Source organism: Stegostoma tigrinum, chromosome 49, assembly GCF_030684315.1.
Source record: "Stegostoma tigrinum isolate sSteTig4 chromosome 49, sSteTig4.hap1, whole genome shotgun sequence".
Lineage (NCBI taxonomy): Eukaryota > Metazoa > Chordata > Chondrichthyes > Orectolobiformes > Stegostomatidae > Stegostoma > Stegostoma tigrinum.
Window position 1 is genome coordinate 1,650,086 of NC_081402.1, and position 18,009 is coordinate 1,668,094.

The following is an 18,009-nucleotide window of genomic DNA, read 5'->3' on the forward strand; positions in this document are numbered from 1 at the left end:
GGGGGGGGACAGGGACAGGGAGGGGACTGGGGGGGGACAGGGAGGAGGTGTAGGGGGTTGGGGGGGCACAGGGACAGGGAGGAGGTGTAGGGGGATGGGGGGGACAGGGACAGGGAGGGGGTGTAGGGGGATGGAGCGGGGGAAAGGGACAGGGACAGGGAGGGGGCGTAGGGGGATGGAGCGGGGCAAAGGGACAGGGACAGGGAGGGGGCGTAGGGGGATGGAGCGGGGTAAAGGGACAGGGACAGGGAGGGGGCTGGGGGGGGACAGGGACAGGGAGGGGACTGGGGGGGGACAGGGAGGAGGTGTAGGGGGTTGGGGGGGCACAGGGACAGGGAGGAGGTGTAGGGGGATGGCGGGGACAGGGACAGGGAGGGGGTGTAGGGGGATGGGGGGGACAGGGACAGGGAGGGGGTGTAGGGGAATGGGGGGGACTTGGACAGGGACAGGGAGGGGGCGTAGGGGGATGGAGCGGGGGAAAGGGACAGGGACAGGGAGGGGGCGTAGGGGAATGGAGCGGGGGAAAGGGACAGGGACAGGGAGGGGGCGTAGGGGGATGGAGCGGGGGAAAGGGACAGGGACAGGGAGGGGGCGGAGCGGGGGACAGGGACAGGGAGGGGGCTGGGGGTGGACAGGGACAGGGAGGGGACTGGGGGGGGGACAGGGAGGAGGTGTAGGGGGTTTGGGGGGTACAGGGACAGGGAGGAGGTGTAGGGGGAGGGGGGGTACAGGGACAGGGAGGAGGTGTAGGGGGATGGGGGGGGACAGGGACAGGGAGTGGGTGTAGGGGGATGGGGGGGACAGGGAGGGGGTGTAGGGGAATTGGGGGGACTTGGACAGGGAGGGCGTGTAGGGGGATGGGGGGGAACAGGGACAGGGTCAGGGAGGGGGTGTGGGGGATGGGGGGGGACAGGGACGGGGAGGGGGTGTAGGGGGATGGGGGGGACAGGGACAGGGACGGGGAGGGGGTGTAGGGGGATGGGGGGGACAGGGACAGGGAGTGGGTGTAGGGGGATGGGGGGGACAGGGATAGGGAGGAGGTGTAGGGGGGAACAGGGAGGGGGTGTAGGGGGGGACAGGGAGGGTGTGTAGGGGGCCGGAGCGGGCGGCAAGGGGCAAGGACGGGGTGTCGAGGGCCGGAGCGGGGGGCAAGGGGCAAGGGGCAGGGACGGGGTGTCGGGGGCCGGAGCGGGATACAGTTGAAATGAGAATATTGACTCCATCACTGAGCCATTGAGCGATGATTTTTGACCCAATCCGGCCCATTTCACTCACCTGTCGCCCTGTTTCCCTGTTTTCAGTGTCAAGTATCATCACTTTGAGTCTCCATTCCGGAACATTCCATCGTCTCTCCAAGGGTTTGTGAGGCACTGAACTGACTTCCCCCTCGGTGTATCCCAGGACAATGTCTCGCGGCTGAAATCGTAAGTTCAAGACGCCCCTAAACCAAACCCATCGAACACTCCCAGGGACAGCGACAGCGACAGCATGGGGTTAGGTACAGAGTAAAGCTTCCTCTACACTGTCCCCCAAAACCCCCCCCCCCCCCCCCCCCACCATTTGAACACTCCCAGGGACAGGGACAGCGACAGCATGAGGTTAGATACAGAGTAAAGCCCCCTCTACACTGTCCCCCATCAAACACTCCCAGCACATGGACACTACGGGGTTAGATACAGAGTAAAGCTCCCTCTACACTGTCCCCATTTAAACACTCCCAGGGACAGGGACAGCGAATTCCATGCTGTGTTCCCCTGGATGGTCAGGGTTCGCTAGATTTGTGGGTGTTGCCCGGAGCCTGTTGACCATCGTCGCTCTCTCGCTCTCTCTCGTCCCACTGACAGAATCTGACAGATTCGCCGAAAACCATCAGAGTTCAGGCTGAGCCGCGCCCTTTTCCTTCACTATCCCGAAGAATCTAACACAGTTCTGATCGCTATTCACACATCAGTACCCGCGCCCCCCCCCGACCCCCCGACCCCCCGACTTGCTCAGTTACCTGAACCTAATTCCAGGACTGTCTCCTCTTTTGCAGAGTCTTCAATAGGCTGGCTTAAAAATGTTTTACTGGCTGCACTTTTTAAGAAAGTATTCCGCCCCTTCTAACCCTTTCACACCATGACTTCCACAGCCAATGCATCCTCAGGAGGCTAGGGAAATTCAGCGCATGCATACAGACTGTTAGCCATGTTTTACACGACAGGGAGCCCACATTCATACAGCTGCAGATTTGCCTGGAAACACATCGAAGATTCCCCCCCGACCCCCAGGTTATAACCCCTTCCATCAGGCAAGAGATACAGAAGTTTAAAGACCCACACCATCAGATTGAAGAACAGCTTCCTCCCCAGCTGGAAGGACCCCTCAAATGTTAAATTTAGCACTGATCCTGCTGGTTGTGCACCTTTTCCTCAGCATAACACTGTGTTCCTTGCTCTGTTCTATTACCCTTGTGGGGAATGATCTCCCTGTACCCCATGCAAAACAACACTTCTCACTGTTGCGAGGCACGTATGACAGTAATAAATAGGATCCATACCGGGATGCTTCGGTTTCTGCTCGGATGGTTACAAACCTGTCTTTTTGCCAGGAAGGATAAACACGGTGACTCCCCCCACAACCCGACCCCTCCCGAGAGGGGACATGGAGGTCAAAGGTTCCCTGATGACAATGGCGACCGGCAACGTCGGCTCGAGCAGTGAGTGAAGTCTGGGGGTGGGTGGGGGGGGACGTCCAGGACTGTAGTGGTGGGGTGGCAGACTGGCCGGAGTGGACTGGGCTGGGCTGGGCGGGAGCGGGGACTGGTCCGGTCCGGTCCGGTCTGGGCGGGGAGTGGGTGCGGACCAGTCTGGACGGGGGCGGGAGTGGGCGCGGACCAGTCTGGACGGGAGCAAGAGCGGACCGGTTCGGTCTGGGCGGGAGGTGGGCGCGGACCAGTCTGGACGGGAGCAAGAGCGGACCGGTCCGGTCTGGGCGGGAGCGGACCGGGCTGGTTTGTCGGTGGGGAGCGGGGGTGGGGTGGTGTGGACCGGTCCGGCCCAGTCTGTGATAGAGCACAGTGGGCCGGACTGAAGCAGCAGGTAAGATGGTGCCCCTCAGGCAGTGTTGACAGTGGGCCTGTCCTTGTTCAGCAGGTTGCCGGCGCTATACAAAAGCAGTGAAGATGAAGACTGAGAGGATAAGGGAGTTGGCTGAGCAACAGCAGGCAATGGAGGAGACACTGAGGAGGAAGACGTTGGAGCTGAGGGAGCTCTGCTTGCGGGAAGCTGTGAGTGAGGGGGTCCCATCATACCCGCTCCCTCGGCGCTGACCCTCCGGCAGCGCCCGCTCCCTCGGCGCTGACCCCTCCGGCGGCGCCCGCTCCCTCGGCGCTTGTCTGCGGCATGTGATGGATATTGGGCTTGACTCCCTGAAGTGATTTACACATAAATGACTTGGATGAAAATGGAGATGGGTGGGTCAGTAAGTTTGCAGCCGATAAAAGGATCGGGTGGAGTTATGGATGGCGTAGCATGTTGTCAAAGGATACAGCGGGATGGAGATCACTGGCAGGCATGTGCGGGGAAATGGCACACGTGGTTTAATCTGGGGACGTGGGAGGTGCTGCACTTTGGGCGATTCAAACATGAAGGAAAACTATACAGTTAATGGCAGGAGCCTGAACAGCATTGATATACAGAAGGATCCTGGGGTTCAAGTCCATAGCTCCCTGAAACTGGACACACAAGTAGATAGGGCAGCAAAGAAAGCATATGGCATGCTTGCTTTTATTGGTCAGGGAACTGAGTCAGGACGTGCTGTTGCAACTTTATAAGGCTTTAGGCCAAATGTTGAGTGCTGCGTTCAATCCTGGTCATCACATTACAGGAAGGACGCTTTGGGGAGGGTGCGAGGAGATTTAGCAGGGGTTAGAGGGTATGAGCGAGGAGGAGAGGCTGGAAAAAAAAAAACTCAGGTGGTTTTCTCTGGAGCAGGTAGGCCAAAAGGAGACTCAGTAGAAGTCTGTATAATGATGAGATGCGTAAATAGGGTTGACGGTCTGAATCCTTCTCCCCAGAGTCGAAATGTCTGATACGCGGGGGGCATGCCTTCAAGGTGAGAGTAGGGGAAGGCTCAACGGAGATGTGAGGGGCAAGTTTTGTACACAGAAGGGGAAGCAAACACCATAGGGCCATTTAAGAGGCTTTTCGATAAGCAAATGAATATGCACGGTATGGAGGGAGAGGGGCCGGGGCGATTAGTTTAATTAGGTGTCGTGTTTGACACAACATCGCGGGCCGAAGGGCCCGTTCCTGTGCTGTGCCCGTTCTATGTTTTGAGAATTTCCGCTGTTTGCGCTCCTCACTCATTCCTATTCCCAGAGCTTACATTAAATGATCCGCAGCGACGCGTGCTTTTGCTCCTAAATTTCCGGAACAGAATGCTGGATTAATCCGTCCTTCCTTCGCACCAGGAACTGACGGGAATGTTGCCCCCAGACTACCCGCTGGCACCTGGCGAAGTGCCCCCCCTTGTGGTGCGCAGGGCGGGATTCGCGAAGAGGTTAACAGCTCCCACCATAAATTTGGAAGAGGTAAGTAACAGATCCCCAGGGAGGGAGTTACAGACTGGAATCTGATGGGGGGGTTCGGGGTGGGGGTTTATTTACGGAATAACAGATATCCCGGGAGGGAGTTACAGACTGCAATCAGATTGAGGGGGTTCGGGGGGGTTTATATGCAGAATAACAGATACCCCGGGAGGGGGTTACAGACTGGAATCAAACACAGGCATTACTCCTGCTTCCTGGCAGGTCAGGATGATGGTGGGGAGGGGACGCTGTTTGCAATAATGCTTCACTTCAGTGTTTCTGGGTCTGTCTCACCTCAAGGATGCTCGGCTCATGAATCTGGAGCACCGGTTTGCCACTGCCAATCAGGGGCTGAGCGTCAGGGCAGAATTCCCAGAAGGGGAGCCAGCGAGGCGGAGTCACGGGTACCATCGCTGGGCACTGAACGACAACACGAAGAACGAGACTCAGAGAGCAACGATCTACCCACATGGTACCTGTACCACAGCCAGAACACAGGGCCCTGGGGGGAGAGGGGTTACTGCGTGACAGAGTGAGGGAGAGGGATTAACATCAGTAGGGATACAGTCAGTAACACAGGGCGCTGGGGGGGAGAGGGGTTACTGAGTGACAGTGTGAGGGAGAGGGATTAACATCAGTAGGGATACAGTCAGTAACACAGGGCGCTGGGGGGGAGAGGGGTTACTGAGTGACAGTGTGAGGGAGAGGGATTAACATCAGTAGGGATTAACATCAGTAGGGATACAGTCAGTAACACAGGGCGCTGAGGGGAGAGGGGTTACTGAGTGACAGTGTGAGGGAGAGGGATTAACATCAGTAGGGATACAGTCAGTAACACAGGGCGCTGGGGGGGGAGAGGGGTTGCTGAGTGACAGTGTGAGGGAGAGGGATTAACATCAGTAGGGATACAGTCAGTAACACAGGGCGCTGGGGGGGAGAGGGGTTACTGAGTGACAGTGTGAGGGAGAGGGATTAACATCAGTAGGGATACAGTCAGTAACACAGGGCGCTGGGGGGGAGAGGGGTTACTGAGTGACAGTGTGAGGGAGAGGGATTAACATCAGTAGGGATACAGTCAGTAACACAGGGCCGTAGGGGGTGGGGGAGAGGGGTTACTGAGTGACAGGAAGGGACAGCAGCCAATGGGAGTGTAGGAAGTATCAGGAATATTTATGGGCCAAGAATTGGAGGAGTGATGAGTTTGGGTACTGTTCTGTGATCTGTTAGAGATAGTGACTGTTGTCAGTTTCGAGGACCGTTACAGAGATAGGCAGGTGGTGCAGGGGCTGGAGGAAGTGACGGAGCTAAAGAAGGGGTTTAGGGGGCTGCAGGAGGTGACAGAGATAGGGATGGGAGGTGTAGGGGGCTAGAGGAGGTGACGGAGATAAGGACAGGGTGTAGGGGGCTGGAGGATCTGGAGATAGGGAGGGGTTGTAGGGGGCCGGAGGATTTAATGGAGATAGGGAGGGGGTGCGGGGGGGGGGGGGGGGGTGTTGGGGGGAGCAGAGGATCTGATGGAGATAGGGAACGATGCCAGACCTGGCGACAGTCAGAGAGAATAATGAGAGTATGATGTGACCTCCTGGCTGTGGGGAGGCTCAGGCCGCAGCATCAGGAGATGCACTTGGGCTGAGCAGGTCACAAGGACCTGGGAAAGGGGGTTTCAGTAGCCAGTGAGCTGAGACCGGGATGCAATGTAACAGAGGATGGATCAGCGGTGCATGCGTAGGGAACTTTCTCTGGTCTCTGCCTGCCGAGAACAATGCCGATTTCATCCCAAATTCCTTTTGGCACCAAGGTCCAGTCAGTACTGAGGAAGGGAAATGGCCCATCAGCACTCACTTCGAAAGGAATGAGGCACAAAGCAAGGGGAAAAGTTGACGAAACTATATCGGGTACTAGTTGGACCACTGTTGGGATACCATGGACGGTTTTACCTGAGGAAAGTTAAAAGGGAAGGTTCGCTCGGCTGGAGCCGGGGACGGTGGGATTGTCTCGTGATTTGATCTGATGTGAGTCTTGCGTACCTCAGTACAGTGAAAAGCCTTGTTTTGCCAGCAGGGGCAGGCAGATTATCAGCGAACAGAGAGATACAGATCGCAGGGGGTGCATAGGAGGAAGATCAGCATGAGCAAGATCCCCGTTGTTTGAGGTTAGAGAGGTTCACTCCGCAGGCTAGTAGCGGCATGCTGTGAGTGCGGGGGTTCACACTTACTGAAGAAGGGCCTAGGCCCAATACATCAGCCTTCCTGCTCCTCGGCCTGCTGCATTCATCCAGCTCTACACCGTGTTGTCTCAGATTCTGAAGAAGAGGATTTGTTGTGCCTTTTTCGATGATCGCATCTACGTGGGAAGGTCAGGCCAGGCTGTCCATTATCCTGGTTCCTAGCGAGTTGACACTTCCCCCTCTCAAAGTCCGTTGCTTCGATATAGCTGGGGACGTTGATTTCTTTCTGAAATCAATGGCCAGTCTAGATTCCTAGTTGGAGAGGGAAGACTTGACAGGGGAGATGTGGAGATGTAGCTTCCTCTGTTGAGGGTGACCCTGGGACCAGAGCATTGACAGACAAGAGATGAGGAGGAATTTCTTCTGCCTGAGAGGACTGGAGAGGCGGAGGGGGTCGGGGGCAGGGAAGGCTGGGTTATTAAGGTATTTTGCAGGGCTAAGATTTTTGGTGGGGGGTTGGTGGTGGGAGGAACGCAAGGGGGGAGAAGGTGGGAGAGTGGGGGAGTTGAGGGTGAGCAGGTCCATCCCCTGTCAAATGAAGGATCTGACTCGATGGGCAGAGCAGCCTGGTCCTCTGATGGTCTCCTCTTGCCCACCCCAGACTTCACGGCCACGCCGTGCGCTGACCGACCGACGGTGCCCTGTACCCGTGACACTGGCGGAAGCGGGCAGGCCCTGGGCTGGAGCCAAGGCTGGACGCTGCTGCCACCAGACGTCTACTGCCAGGCGAGGGGGCGCCGCAGGTCCTACGCCAACCCTGCCAGGTAGAGTGGCGCTCCAGGCAGATGGCATGTCACGCGTGCCTTCAAAACGCCAAGGACGGGTGTTCACCAAAGTGAGGGTGGTGCCAGCTCCGAGTCGATAATGTGGGGGAGGGCACCGAATGGCCTGGCTCCACATTACTACTTAAGCCTCTATTCATTCATGGGGCGAGGGATTCATTGGGCCAGGCCACCATTTATTGCCATTCCCTAATTGCCCCAGAGCGCAGCTAAGAGTCAGCTGTGGCCCTGGAGTCACGTGTAGGCCAGACCGGGTAAGGATGGCAGTATCCTTCCCGAGAGGACATCAGTGAACCAGGTGGGACTTCCCCCCCCACCCCCCACCCCGACCCCCAACGATCGACAATAGATTCATGGCCACTATGAGACTCTTAATCTTATTCCAGCCAAATTCCACCATCTGCCCTGGTTGGGATTCGAACCCAAGTCCCCAGAACGATGTCGGGGTGTCCCTACATTAACAGAGCAGTGATAACACCGCTAGGCCATCGCCGTCCCCTTCGATGGGGAGATTCCCTGGGAAAATTTCCCGGGAAATTCCATCTTGGGTATCCTTCTGCTGGATCCTCTCCAACTTCCTCCAGGCACCGTAGTTTCTCCCTCCCATCGGTCCATCGTCTGCATCTCAGTTGCCCGTTTCTCCATGTCCCAATCCACACACTGCCCACCCCCCCCCAATCCACACACTGCCCACCCCCCCCAATCCACACACTGCCCACCCCCCCCCAATCCACACACTGCCCACCCCCCCCAATCCACACACTGCCCACTCCCCCCCCAATCCACACACTGCCCACCCCCCCCAATCCACACACTGCCCACCCCCCCCAATCCACACACTGCCCACCCCCCAAATCCACACACTGCCCACCCCCCCCCAATCCACACACTGCCCACCCCCCCCCCAATCCACACACTGCCCAGCCCCCCCCAATCCACACACTGCCCACCCCCCCCAATCCACACACTGCCCACTCCCCCCCCAATCCACACACTGCCCACCCCCCCACCCCTCACAAGACCAGGCCCCTCTCTCCCAAGACACATTTCTCTTTCTCTCTCTCGCCCCCTCTCTCTCGCCAGCCCCGCTCGAAACCCCGTTGCAGAGTTCTGCAGCACAGAAATGAGGCCCTTGGGTCCAAATTGTCCATGCCGGCCAGGTTTCCCGACTGAACTAGTCCCTCCAAACCTTTCAAAGTCAAGCATCTGTCCAAATGTCTTTATAATGTTGCAACTACCCACACTCACCACATACTTTTCATCTCCTTTAACGCACCACCCTCTGTGTGAAAATGTTGCCCCTCAGGTCCCTTTTAAATCTTTCGCCTCTCACCTTCAACTTATGCCCCCCTAGCTCTGTGAAGGCTCCATCAGGGAAAGAGCATGACTGCTCGCACTATCCATGCCTCTCCTGATTTAATGAAACATCTTAAGGTCTCCCCATAATCTCCTATGCTTCAGCTTAAAGAAAACGTCTGCAGCCTCTCCCTAAAACCTACCTCTCCCTCAATCTCCCACCAAGACAAACCCCTAGGCTACGCTTCTCCATAGTCAGTTACCCTCTCTGGACTCCATTCCACAACTAAATCCAACCATTATCCTGGTGCCCTGCATTACGCAGGAGTGCCGCACTGTCGGAGGGTCGGCGCCGAGGGGAGCGGGGCGCCGTCGGAGGGTCGGCGCCAAGGGGAGCGGGGCGCCGTCGGAGGGTGAGGGAGCGGCACGGTGTCAGAGGGTCAGCGCCGAGGGGAGCGAGGAAAACCGGGAACTTCCTCGGACGCCTTGCCCACCCGAGGCGGCCCGGAGGAGACTCTGCGATGGTGAGTGCACATAGGCTTGACTCCCACACTCTCTCCCTGTGTGTTTGCAGGTTGCTACAGAGAAGCATGTCTGGGATGGAAAGGAGTGTGCCATCTTCACCCATCATTTACAGGGACAGGTCCGGGCAGTACAGGTGAGAGCTGGTCTCCCGCCATGTGGGAGGGACTGACGGTGCACTGACTGGGGTGGGGGGTGGTGGCAATGGAATGTACCCGCTGACTGCTCTCAGGGTCAGATTGGGGAGGGGTAACGGGCCTAACGGGAGCTGATGGGGCAAGAAAAGAGACAGGTGAGAGTGATGGCATTGGGAAAGGGGGGGGAGCAACGGTTGAAGGGAGAAAGAAAGAGTTTGAGAGAGAGAGAGACAGAGACATTGTCGGAGGGTCAGCGCCGAGGGAGCAGGGCGCTGTCGGAGGGTCGGCGCCGAGGGAGCAGGGCGCTGTCGGCGGGTCGGGGAGAGGAGGAGAGATAGAAAAAGGGACACAGATAGCGAGTTACAGATGAGAAATCGGGAAGACTGTAGAGACAGCGTCAGAGATTAAGGGTGGGGTGGGGGGAGAGAGAGAGAGATGGGGTGATGTGCAGAGATTCGGGGGCAGAGGTCGCAAGGGGGGGGGATCATTGCTCACAAACACCGACCCCATCTTGCCCCTTCCAAGTACTGGAAAACCAAGCCTCTTTCAATTGCTGGGCTGATGCACCATGGAAGGCATCACTGTGACGGGACAGGATTTGGGAGGTAAAGTAAACAGTGACGCTCTCCCCTCACAATACATGAACCCATCTCCCAGCCCCTCTCTCAGGACTGTATGCCAGCTTGCTGCCACAGAGTGTATTTTGAACTCGACGGCAAACCTTGGGAAAGCCAACACCAGAGAACCAGGAGATAGTAGGAACTGCAGATGCTGGAGAATCTGAGATAACAAGAGTGTGGGGCTGGATGAACGCAGCATCAGAGGAGCAGGAAGGCTGACGTTTCGGGCCTAGACCCTTCTTCAGAAAGCAAGAGACAGAAAGAGGCGAAGTGCAAATAAAATGCTTAATCACAACCCCAGGACTGTCTCTCCCACCACAGCGTGGGTTTTACTCAAACTGGGGATAGAAAAGGAGGGGCAGAGAGAGCGCGCAAGAACCAGTGACAGGGAGAGAAGAGGAGAAAAGGGATGGGGAGAGGGAGAGAGAAAAAGAGAGGGGGATAGAAATGGAGACAAACAGAGAGAGATGCAGAGCGGAACAGGGGACAGGGAATGAGAGTGTGAGTGAGAGACAGAGAGGCGGAGATATACAGACAGAAGGAGAGGAGGACAGGGAATCAGACAGAGAATTCTCTCCTATTTCTACCTCCAGTTTTCTCTACTTCCCTTCAACTTATCACTCTTTTTGTTACTTGTCTCATTATATCTGTCTCCACCTCTGTCAGTCTACATATCCATCTCTCTCCACTGCTACGTCTGTGCTCCCTGTCTGTCCCCCGTCTCTGTGTGTCTCTCTCTCTCTGTCTTTCTCCCTCACTCTGTCTGTCTGTGTCTCTGTAGCCCTCTCTCTTTCTATCTATGATTCTCTCCCCGCCCATATGTACCTTTGTCGCTCTCTCTCCATCTTTACCTGTCTCTCTGTCACTGTCTGTCCTTTCGTGTCTCTAACTTCAATTCTCTCTCTCTCTCCAATCTGCAATACTGCTTATCTCTCTGTCCCTACCCCTCTCTCTCCCTCTCTCTCTCTCCTATCTACAATTCTGCTTATCTCTCTGTCCCTCTCTCTCCTATCCACAATTCTGCTTCTCTCTCTGTCCCTCTCTCTCCTATCTACAATTCTGCTTATCTCTCTGTCCCTCTCTCTCCTATCCACAATTCTGCTTCTCTCTCTCTCCCTCCCTCTCTCTCTCCCTCCCTCTCTCTCTCCCTCCCTCTCTCTCTCTCTCCTATCTACAATACTGCTTATCTCGGTACAATTTTAAGGTTATAGAGGAAGATATCGAGGAGATGTCGGCACAACATCGTGGGCTGAAGGGCCTGTTCTGTGCTGTACTGTTCTATGTTCTATGTCAGAGGTAGGTTCTTCACAGACAGAGAGTGGTGGATGCATGGAATGCGCTGCCAGTGGTGATAGGGGCATTTAAATGTGTCTTGGATAGGCACATGGATGGTAGTAAAATGTAGGGTTTGCAGGCTCGTTTGATCTTAGCGTAGGATAATGGGTCGGCACAACATTGTGGGCTGAAGGGCCTGTACTCTGCTTACTGTTCTGTTCTATGTTCTCTGTCCCTCTCTCTCTCTCTCTCTCTCTCTCCCTCCTTTCTACAATTCTGCTTATCATTCTGTGCCCCCCCCCCACGCCCTCTCTCCCCCCCCACCCCGATCTACAATTCTGCTTATCTCTTTGTCTGTCTGTCTCTCTCACTCCATTCCACAAATTGGTTACCTCTCTCTCCTTTCTACAATTCTGCTTATCCCTCTATCTCCTCAGATTCTCTCTTTACGTCGTTCTGTGATGTTTTGTATTTCCCTCTCTCTTTGTCCTATCTATATCGCACCCTTTACCGTGTTCCTCTGTCGCCCCCGCCCCACCCCCATGCAGGTATCTGAGCTCAGTACCACGTTTCCCGGACGCCATATCCTCGCGGGTCGAGGTATCGAGTGACGCGGGCAGCGAGCGGCAGGCTTTCCGCCACAGCTCCCGGCGCAGCGGCAGTTCGGAGACACTGAGTGATGGCGCTGCCTTCACCCGCCCCGGCCGCCGCTCACTGGGGGGCACCGGCCTGTCCGGCTGCCCCGGGACCCAGCCGGCTTGCGGGCATGATCCCGGGCGCAAGCCGATGCTGGGCTCCAAGGCGGTCAGCGCCCACCGTAGGGGGTCTGGCAAGCCGGTCGACCGGGACGTCCACAGGGCGCTGGCGCTGGAGGGGCTGCGGGCCTGGTACATGCGGGCAGCCGTGTACGGGCACCAGCAGGAGCATGTCACCCTGGGTTCAGACCATCCTGGGTTGCATGGCACAGGTAAGGGCCGAAAGCATGATCCCTGGGCTGAATGGCCTGGCTGTCTGCCATCTCTTCTGTCCGCTGCCAATCTCTCTGTGTGCTCTCCTGTCTCTCTGGCTTTATCTCTCTCACAACCTCTCCTTTATCCCCCTGCAACCTCCTCTCACTATACTGCAGTATGGAAGCAGGTCATTCAGTCCATCCCGACCCTCCAAAGACCATCTCACCCAGACACCCCTTATCCATGCAACCCAGCATTCCACCCTAACCTGCACATCCCTGGGCACTACAGGACAATTTAGCACGGCCAATCCCACCCAGGTGGAATCGAACCCGGGCCCTTGGCGCTGTGAGGCAGCAGTACTAACCACTGAGCCACCGTGCCGCCCTAATCTCTCTGCACTCTCTCCTGTATCCTTTTGCAATGGCTCCTTCACTTCCACTGTCCCCAAACGTCGTCAGGGTCAGAAATGATTAAATTCCAAATGCTGGTCCCAACACCCTCGGGGAGGTATAGGAGATTGGGGGGGACTTGACCCAATCGAGGGGATTAAGATGGCGATAGAGAGACTGGGAACTCTAGGGGGTTACACGGAGTGGGGCAAGCTGACTGAATAGTCACGTACCGAATCAGGGTATCTGTTGTGTTGAAGGGGAGGCCATTTGGCCCACTGATTCCCCTTTGTCCTCGGGTTTTATTACCTCATGCCCTTTTCCCAAGTTTCTTGAGTACTGCGTCTATCCCAATAACCATCCAATGGCCCTCCAGAAATGCCTCAATGAACCTACACCCAATGCATTCCATAACCTAACTACTCTGTGTATGTGAAAAGACTTCTTCCTCACAACACCTTAGCTTCATTTGTACTTCAATTTAAATCCAACCCCCCTTTCGTTCTTTCTCCTTATATGAGCAAGGAAGTTTGTCCCTCTCTTCCGTGTCTAGGCCCACTCATGATTTATAAAATCTCCTCTTTGGTTTCTTCTCTCGAGGTTGGGGGGGGGGGGGGGGGGGGCGCAGTTCTAGCTTCATCGGTCTAGCCTCCGGTGTCCTCCACATTTGGTGGTGTGTTGGACACTGAGAAAGGTCATCTGAGATTACAAAACAAAATCTTCTTCAATGGGCCAAGGAGTGGCAGATGGAGTTTATCATAGAGTGCCTACAGTGTGGAAGCAGGCCCTTCGGCCCAACAAATCCACACCAACCCTCCAAGCATTCCTCCCCCCCAATAACCCATCTAATGTCCACACCCCCGAACACTTGGGGCAATTTAGCAGGGCCAACCCACCTAGCCTGCACATCTTCTGGTTTAATTTGTGAAGTGTTGCACTTTGGTAAAACAAACAAGGGGCAGGGCTTATATAATGAAAGGTAGGGCCTTGGGATGGTATTGTAGAACACGGAGACCTGGGAGGGGTGGCTCAGGGACATAACCCTTTGAAGTTGGCGTCACAGGTAGACAGGGTGGAGAAGGGGGCGTTTGGCGCGCTGGCCTTCATCGCTCAGACCCTTTGAGTGTAGGAGCTGGGGATGTCACGTTGAGGTTGTACAGGGACGTTGGTGGGGGCCTCTTGTGGAGCACTGTGTCCCAGCTCTGGTCCCCCCCCCCCCCTCCCCATTATAGGAAGGGTATTATTAAACTGGAGAGGGTTCGGGAGAGATTCGCATGGTCTGGAGCGTTTCAGTTATGGAAATGGGCTGGAGAGGCTGGGACTTTTCTCACTGGAGCGTAGGAGGGGCAATTTTGTTTTTTAAGCACAGAGCACGGTTTGTGTGTGGAATGAACCTCCAGAGGAAGTGGTGGATATCGCCATGGAGGTATCCACCATGTGAATAAGTACATGAATACGAAATGTTCGGAGAGATATGGGCCAAGAGCAGGGCGGTGGGGCTGGTTTAGTTTGGGATTACGGTTCTGGCTAATTAGTTAGCCACTGCTGCTTCACAGCGCCACGGTCCTGGGTTCAATTCCACCCTTGTCTGTGCAGAGTTTGCACATTCTCTCCGTGTCTGCGTGGGTTTCCCTACGGGCGCTCCAGTTTCCTCCCACGGTCCAAAGGCTAGGTGGATTGGCCATGCTAAATTGCCTGTAGGGGTCAGGGTTGTGTAGATTAGGTGGGTTATAGGGGGATAGGTTGGTGTGGAATTGTTGGGCTGAAGGGCCTGTTTCTGTACTGTAGGGGATTCTATGGACTGGTTAGACCAAAGGGTCTGTTTCTGTGTTGCATAGCTCTATAGCTCTGAGTAGTGCAGCAGTGATGCAGAGTTCTGAAGAGGACATAGGGGACTTAGATAGGTTCAGCGAGTGGGTAAATGGAGGATAATGTGTGGAATTACGCGAAATGCTGAGATGTTACAGAGCTCTGAGATACAGACCGTTCCTGGTGTCCTCGTATGTAAATCGCTGAAGCTTAGTACTAAGTTAGAGCAAGTAATCGGGAAAGCTACCAGCATGGGATGGTTGACAATGGCAGAGATTGGTGATCATAGAATCCCTGCAGTTCACCTGAAGGTCATTCAGCCCATCGTGGCCACCCTCGAAAGAGCATCCCTCCCTATCCCTGTGTTTACCCACAGCTAACCCACCTAGCCTGCACAGCCCCAAACACTACAGGGCATTGTTTTGCATCACCTTTTATTGCACACGGGGAGTCGCAAATCTCTCTGTTTTGTTGTCTTTTGCCACTTAAATACCATTCACCTCACCCCCGCCCCCGACACTTCATCTTCCTGCCAAAGTGTGCGGCCTCAAATTTTCCCACAAAATATTTCAATTGTCAACTTGCTGCTCACCTATTTTTGTCCACACTGCATTCACTCTCCTCACCCCGGCCTTGATTTATTTGCATTCCTAATCCGTAAATAATCCTTCATTCGCTGGACACGCCTCAAGACGTATATTGTGAACAACTTGGGTCTCAGCACCTCCGGGTTGCAGCTCAGGATGATCCCAGAGACTTTTGCAACTCAGCGGTGAAGGAGTTTGCAGCATCTGGCCACGACAAAGGGGAGATTTAAATTGGTTTGTAATTTTGGAGCGTTTTAATTACGACTAAGAGTGTCTGAGCTGTTGCATCTGGCTAGTCTATTGCTAACCAGAGCAAAGGCAAGGCAATGGCCCAGCGGTATAACAGCTGGACTGTTAATCCGGACACCCAGATAATGTTCTGGGGACCCGGGTTCCAATCCTGCCGCAGCACCGGGCGGAACTACAATTACATAAAATATCTGGAATTCACAATCTAATGATGATGGCGAATCCGTTGTTGATTGCTGGAGGTGGGGAGGGAATCCCATCTGGTTCACTGAGAGAAGGAAAACTGCCATCGCCGCCTGGCCTGGCCTGCATGTGACTCCAGACCCACAGCAATGTGGTTGTCTCTGACCTGCCCCCCTGGGAAATTAGGGACGGGCAATAAATGCTGCCATAGCCAGCGATGCCCTCATCCCGTGAATGAATAAAGAACGATCCTGAGAAAGTTATACCATCCACTGCTAGTCTGAGGAAGTTCAGTAATGGATTAACTTGAAAGAGGGGAAAAAAATTGTACAATGTTTTGAAGATAGTAGCACACATTGGGAAAGGTCTGGAAACCAGCAAAAGATGACTAAATGGAAAAGAACAATGAGGCAGTTGGAATATAACACATAACTAGCAAGCGGTATAAAAACAGACAGTAAAATCTTCTACTCGTATACAAAAAGGAGGGGAGTAGCTGAAGTGGATGTTGCCTCACAGGATGACAGACAATAGCAGAGATGGTAAAAGAAGGGGAGGGAGGGTTATTTGTGCCTCTGTATCTGCCCCACCCCAGCTATTGACTCTTGCTTTGCCCTTTCCCAGGTGCTGCGCGACCCAGCTATTCATTGGTGACCCCTCAAGCGAACTGGGGGGCCTGCCGGAGATCATCGACATCCCAACAGGTTGGGGTCACGACACGAGGTCGCTGGTATGACCCACCCTGCTGACTGGATGGTGGAGGAGGCAAGGGTTCGGACGAGGAAGCTATGGGCACGGTCTTAGCTGTTGTTGTGAGACGGGGCGATGGAGGATTTGAGGGGAATTGGAGAGACAGAGACCCTCGTGCCACAGAAAAATTAACCCTCTGTGTGGGAGGGTTAGAGTTTACTGTGGCTTTCACCTTGGTGTGAAATATGCAGGCTTCACAAATGTACCATGCCAACTTTCTCTATACCTGCTCCCATATTCTGCCACGCTCCTGTTCCCTTAACCCCTCTCCTTTCCCTTTGCTCCATTCCTGCCCCCGCTTTTCCCACTAAAGCACCCATTACCCCATTCCTGCCCGCTTACCCCACTCCTGCCCCCTTTATCACACTTCTGACCCCTCTCCAGCACCCACTCCCTTTCCCCTTTTTTCTTAACCCCACTCCTGCCTTCTTTAGCTCGCTCCGGTTCCCTTACCCTCTCCAGTTGCCTCAAACCCCTCTCTCCTGCTCTCTCTCACCCTCCTCCACATCCCTCGCCCCACCTGTGTCCCCTCCACCCTGCTCCTGTCCCCTTTTAACCCACCCGAGTGCCCTTACCCCACTCCTGCCCTTCTGCTCTTGCCCTATTTCTTTCTCCAGTCCTGGGTGATCACCCACACCCACACCTTTTACCCCCTTGCTCAGCGCTGTTTGTTTGCCCTCTCAGATTATCACCTGGGCACTTTCACTGATCGCTTCTAATGCCAACTCACTGGGGGCACATTCTCCTGCACACACCACCCAGTCCCAAATCCCTGTACCGTTTCACCTTTCCCATGTGTGGCACTGAGTCCCAGGCACAGGTCCTCTCTCACCCCGATGCGGGCATTGGTGGCAGATGGCAACTACATGCAATAGTGTCCTGGCCATCCGTGGGTGAGGAATGGCCCAGGGATGCAATAGTAAGGGAAGGCAGTGGGCGAGAGAGAGAGAGAGAGAGACACTCCTGCCCCAGTTGCTACAGTGTGGTTGGGTTTGGGTTGGGCGCCTGGCACTCAGTGAGTTGGTATCTTCTCGGGATGGGAGGGGACGAGGGCTAATTACACCACCCCCCCCCCGACATTCCATGACCTCACCCCCCCACCCACCACACCGCACCCCCCCCCCCTTCTCAATGTGGGCATTGTTGACACCGAGACTGCAGTGTGGCAGATGATTAGGAGGTGAGGTGGCATTGTCTGCTTGGCACTTGACTGGAAGTACCACCGTCATTTCCAGCCCCAGAGAACTTGGTCCGAGTCCATCCTTTCACATTCCCGCAGCCACGCCCCCCCCACCCCCCCACAACCATTTCTTCCATCTCCCCACACCCTCTACCCGCAACACCCCAGCTGTCTTCCCAGCTCATTGTGCCACCCTGGTCCCTACCCCACGCACTCCAACAATTTGCCACTAGCAATGAGGTCAAAAATTGTCTAAACGTGGCTATTCCACTGGGTCTGTGCTGAGTTCTTTAGTCATAGTCCAAAGCTGGAGAAGATAATGAACTACTTACTGTAATTAATACTGTATAGAGGAATACACTGTAACACCTTTCTTCAAACTAAAATTCTTGTATATGTAGTGTACATTTTAATGGATAACCTTTGTGAGAACTCAAGTTTATAACCAATAAATTTCTAACCTGCAATATGACACTGTTT

At 55.0% G+C, this 18,009-nt stretch overlaps 1 protein-coding gene across 3 annotated transcripts; it reads left to right on the forward strand.

The window, feature by feature from the left end:
• The first annotated feature begins 1,358 nt into the window (after positions 1 to 1,358).
• Positions 1,359 to 17,432, forward strand: LOC125450037 (FERM domain-containing protein 4B-like). Of its 3 annotated transcripts, none has more exons than XM_048525982.2 (9): positions 1,359 to 1,424; positions 2,591 to 2,698; positions 3,135 to 3,268; positions 4,454 to 4,573; positions 4,871 to 5,042; positions 7,399 to 7,561; positions 9,450 to 9,533; positions 11,978 to 12,396; positions 16,224 to 17,432. In XM_048525982.2, exons 2-9 carry the CDS (start codon positions 2,644 to 2,646, stop codon positions 16,346 to 16,348), a joined length of 1,272 nt encoding a protein of 423 aa, XP_048381939.2. In that variant the 5' UTR covers positions 1,359 to 1,424; positions 2,591 to 2,643; the 3' UTR covers positions 16,349 to 17,432. The 3 variants fall into 3 exon arrangements, with proteins under 3 accessions (XP_048381939.2, XP_048381937.2, XP_048381938.2); XM_048525980.2 differs by having other exon boundaries at positions 3,132 to 3,268; positions 16,224 to 17,431; XM_048525981.2 differs by having other exon boundaries at positions 1,368 to 1,424; positions 2,595 to 2,698; positions 3,132 to 3,268; positions 16,224 to 17,431.
• The last annotated feature ends 577 nt before the right edge of the window (positions 17,433 to 18,009 follow it).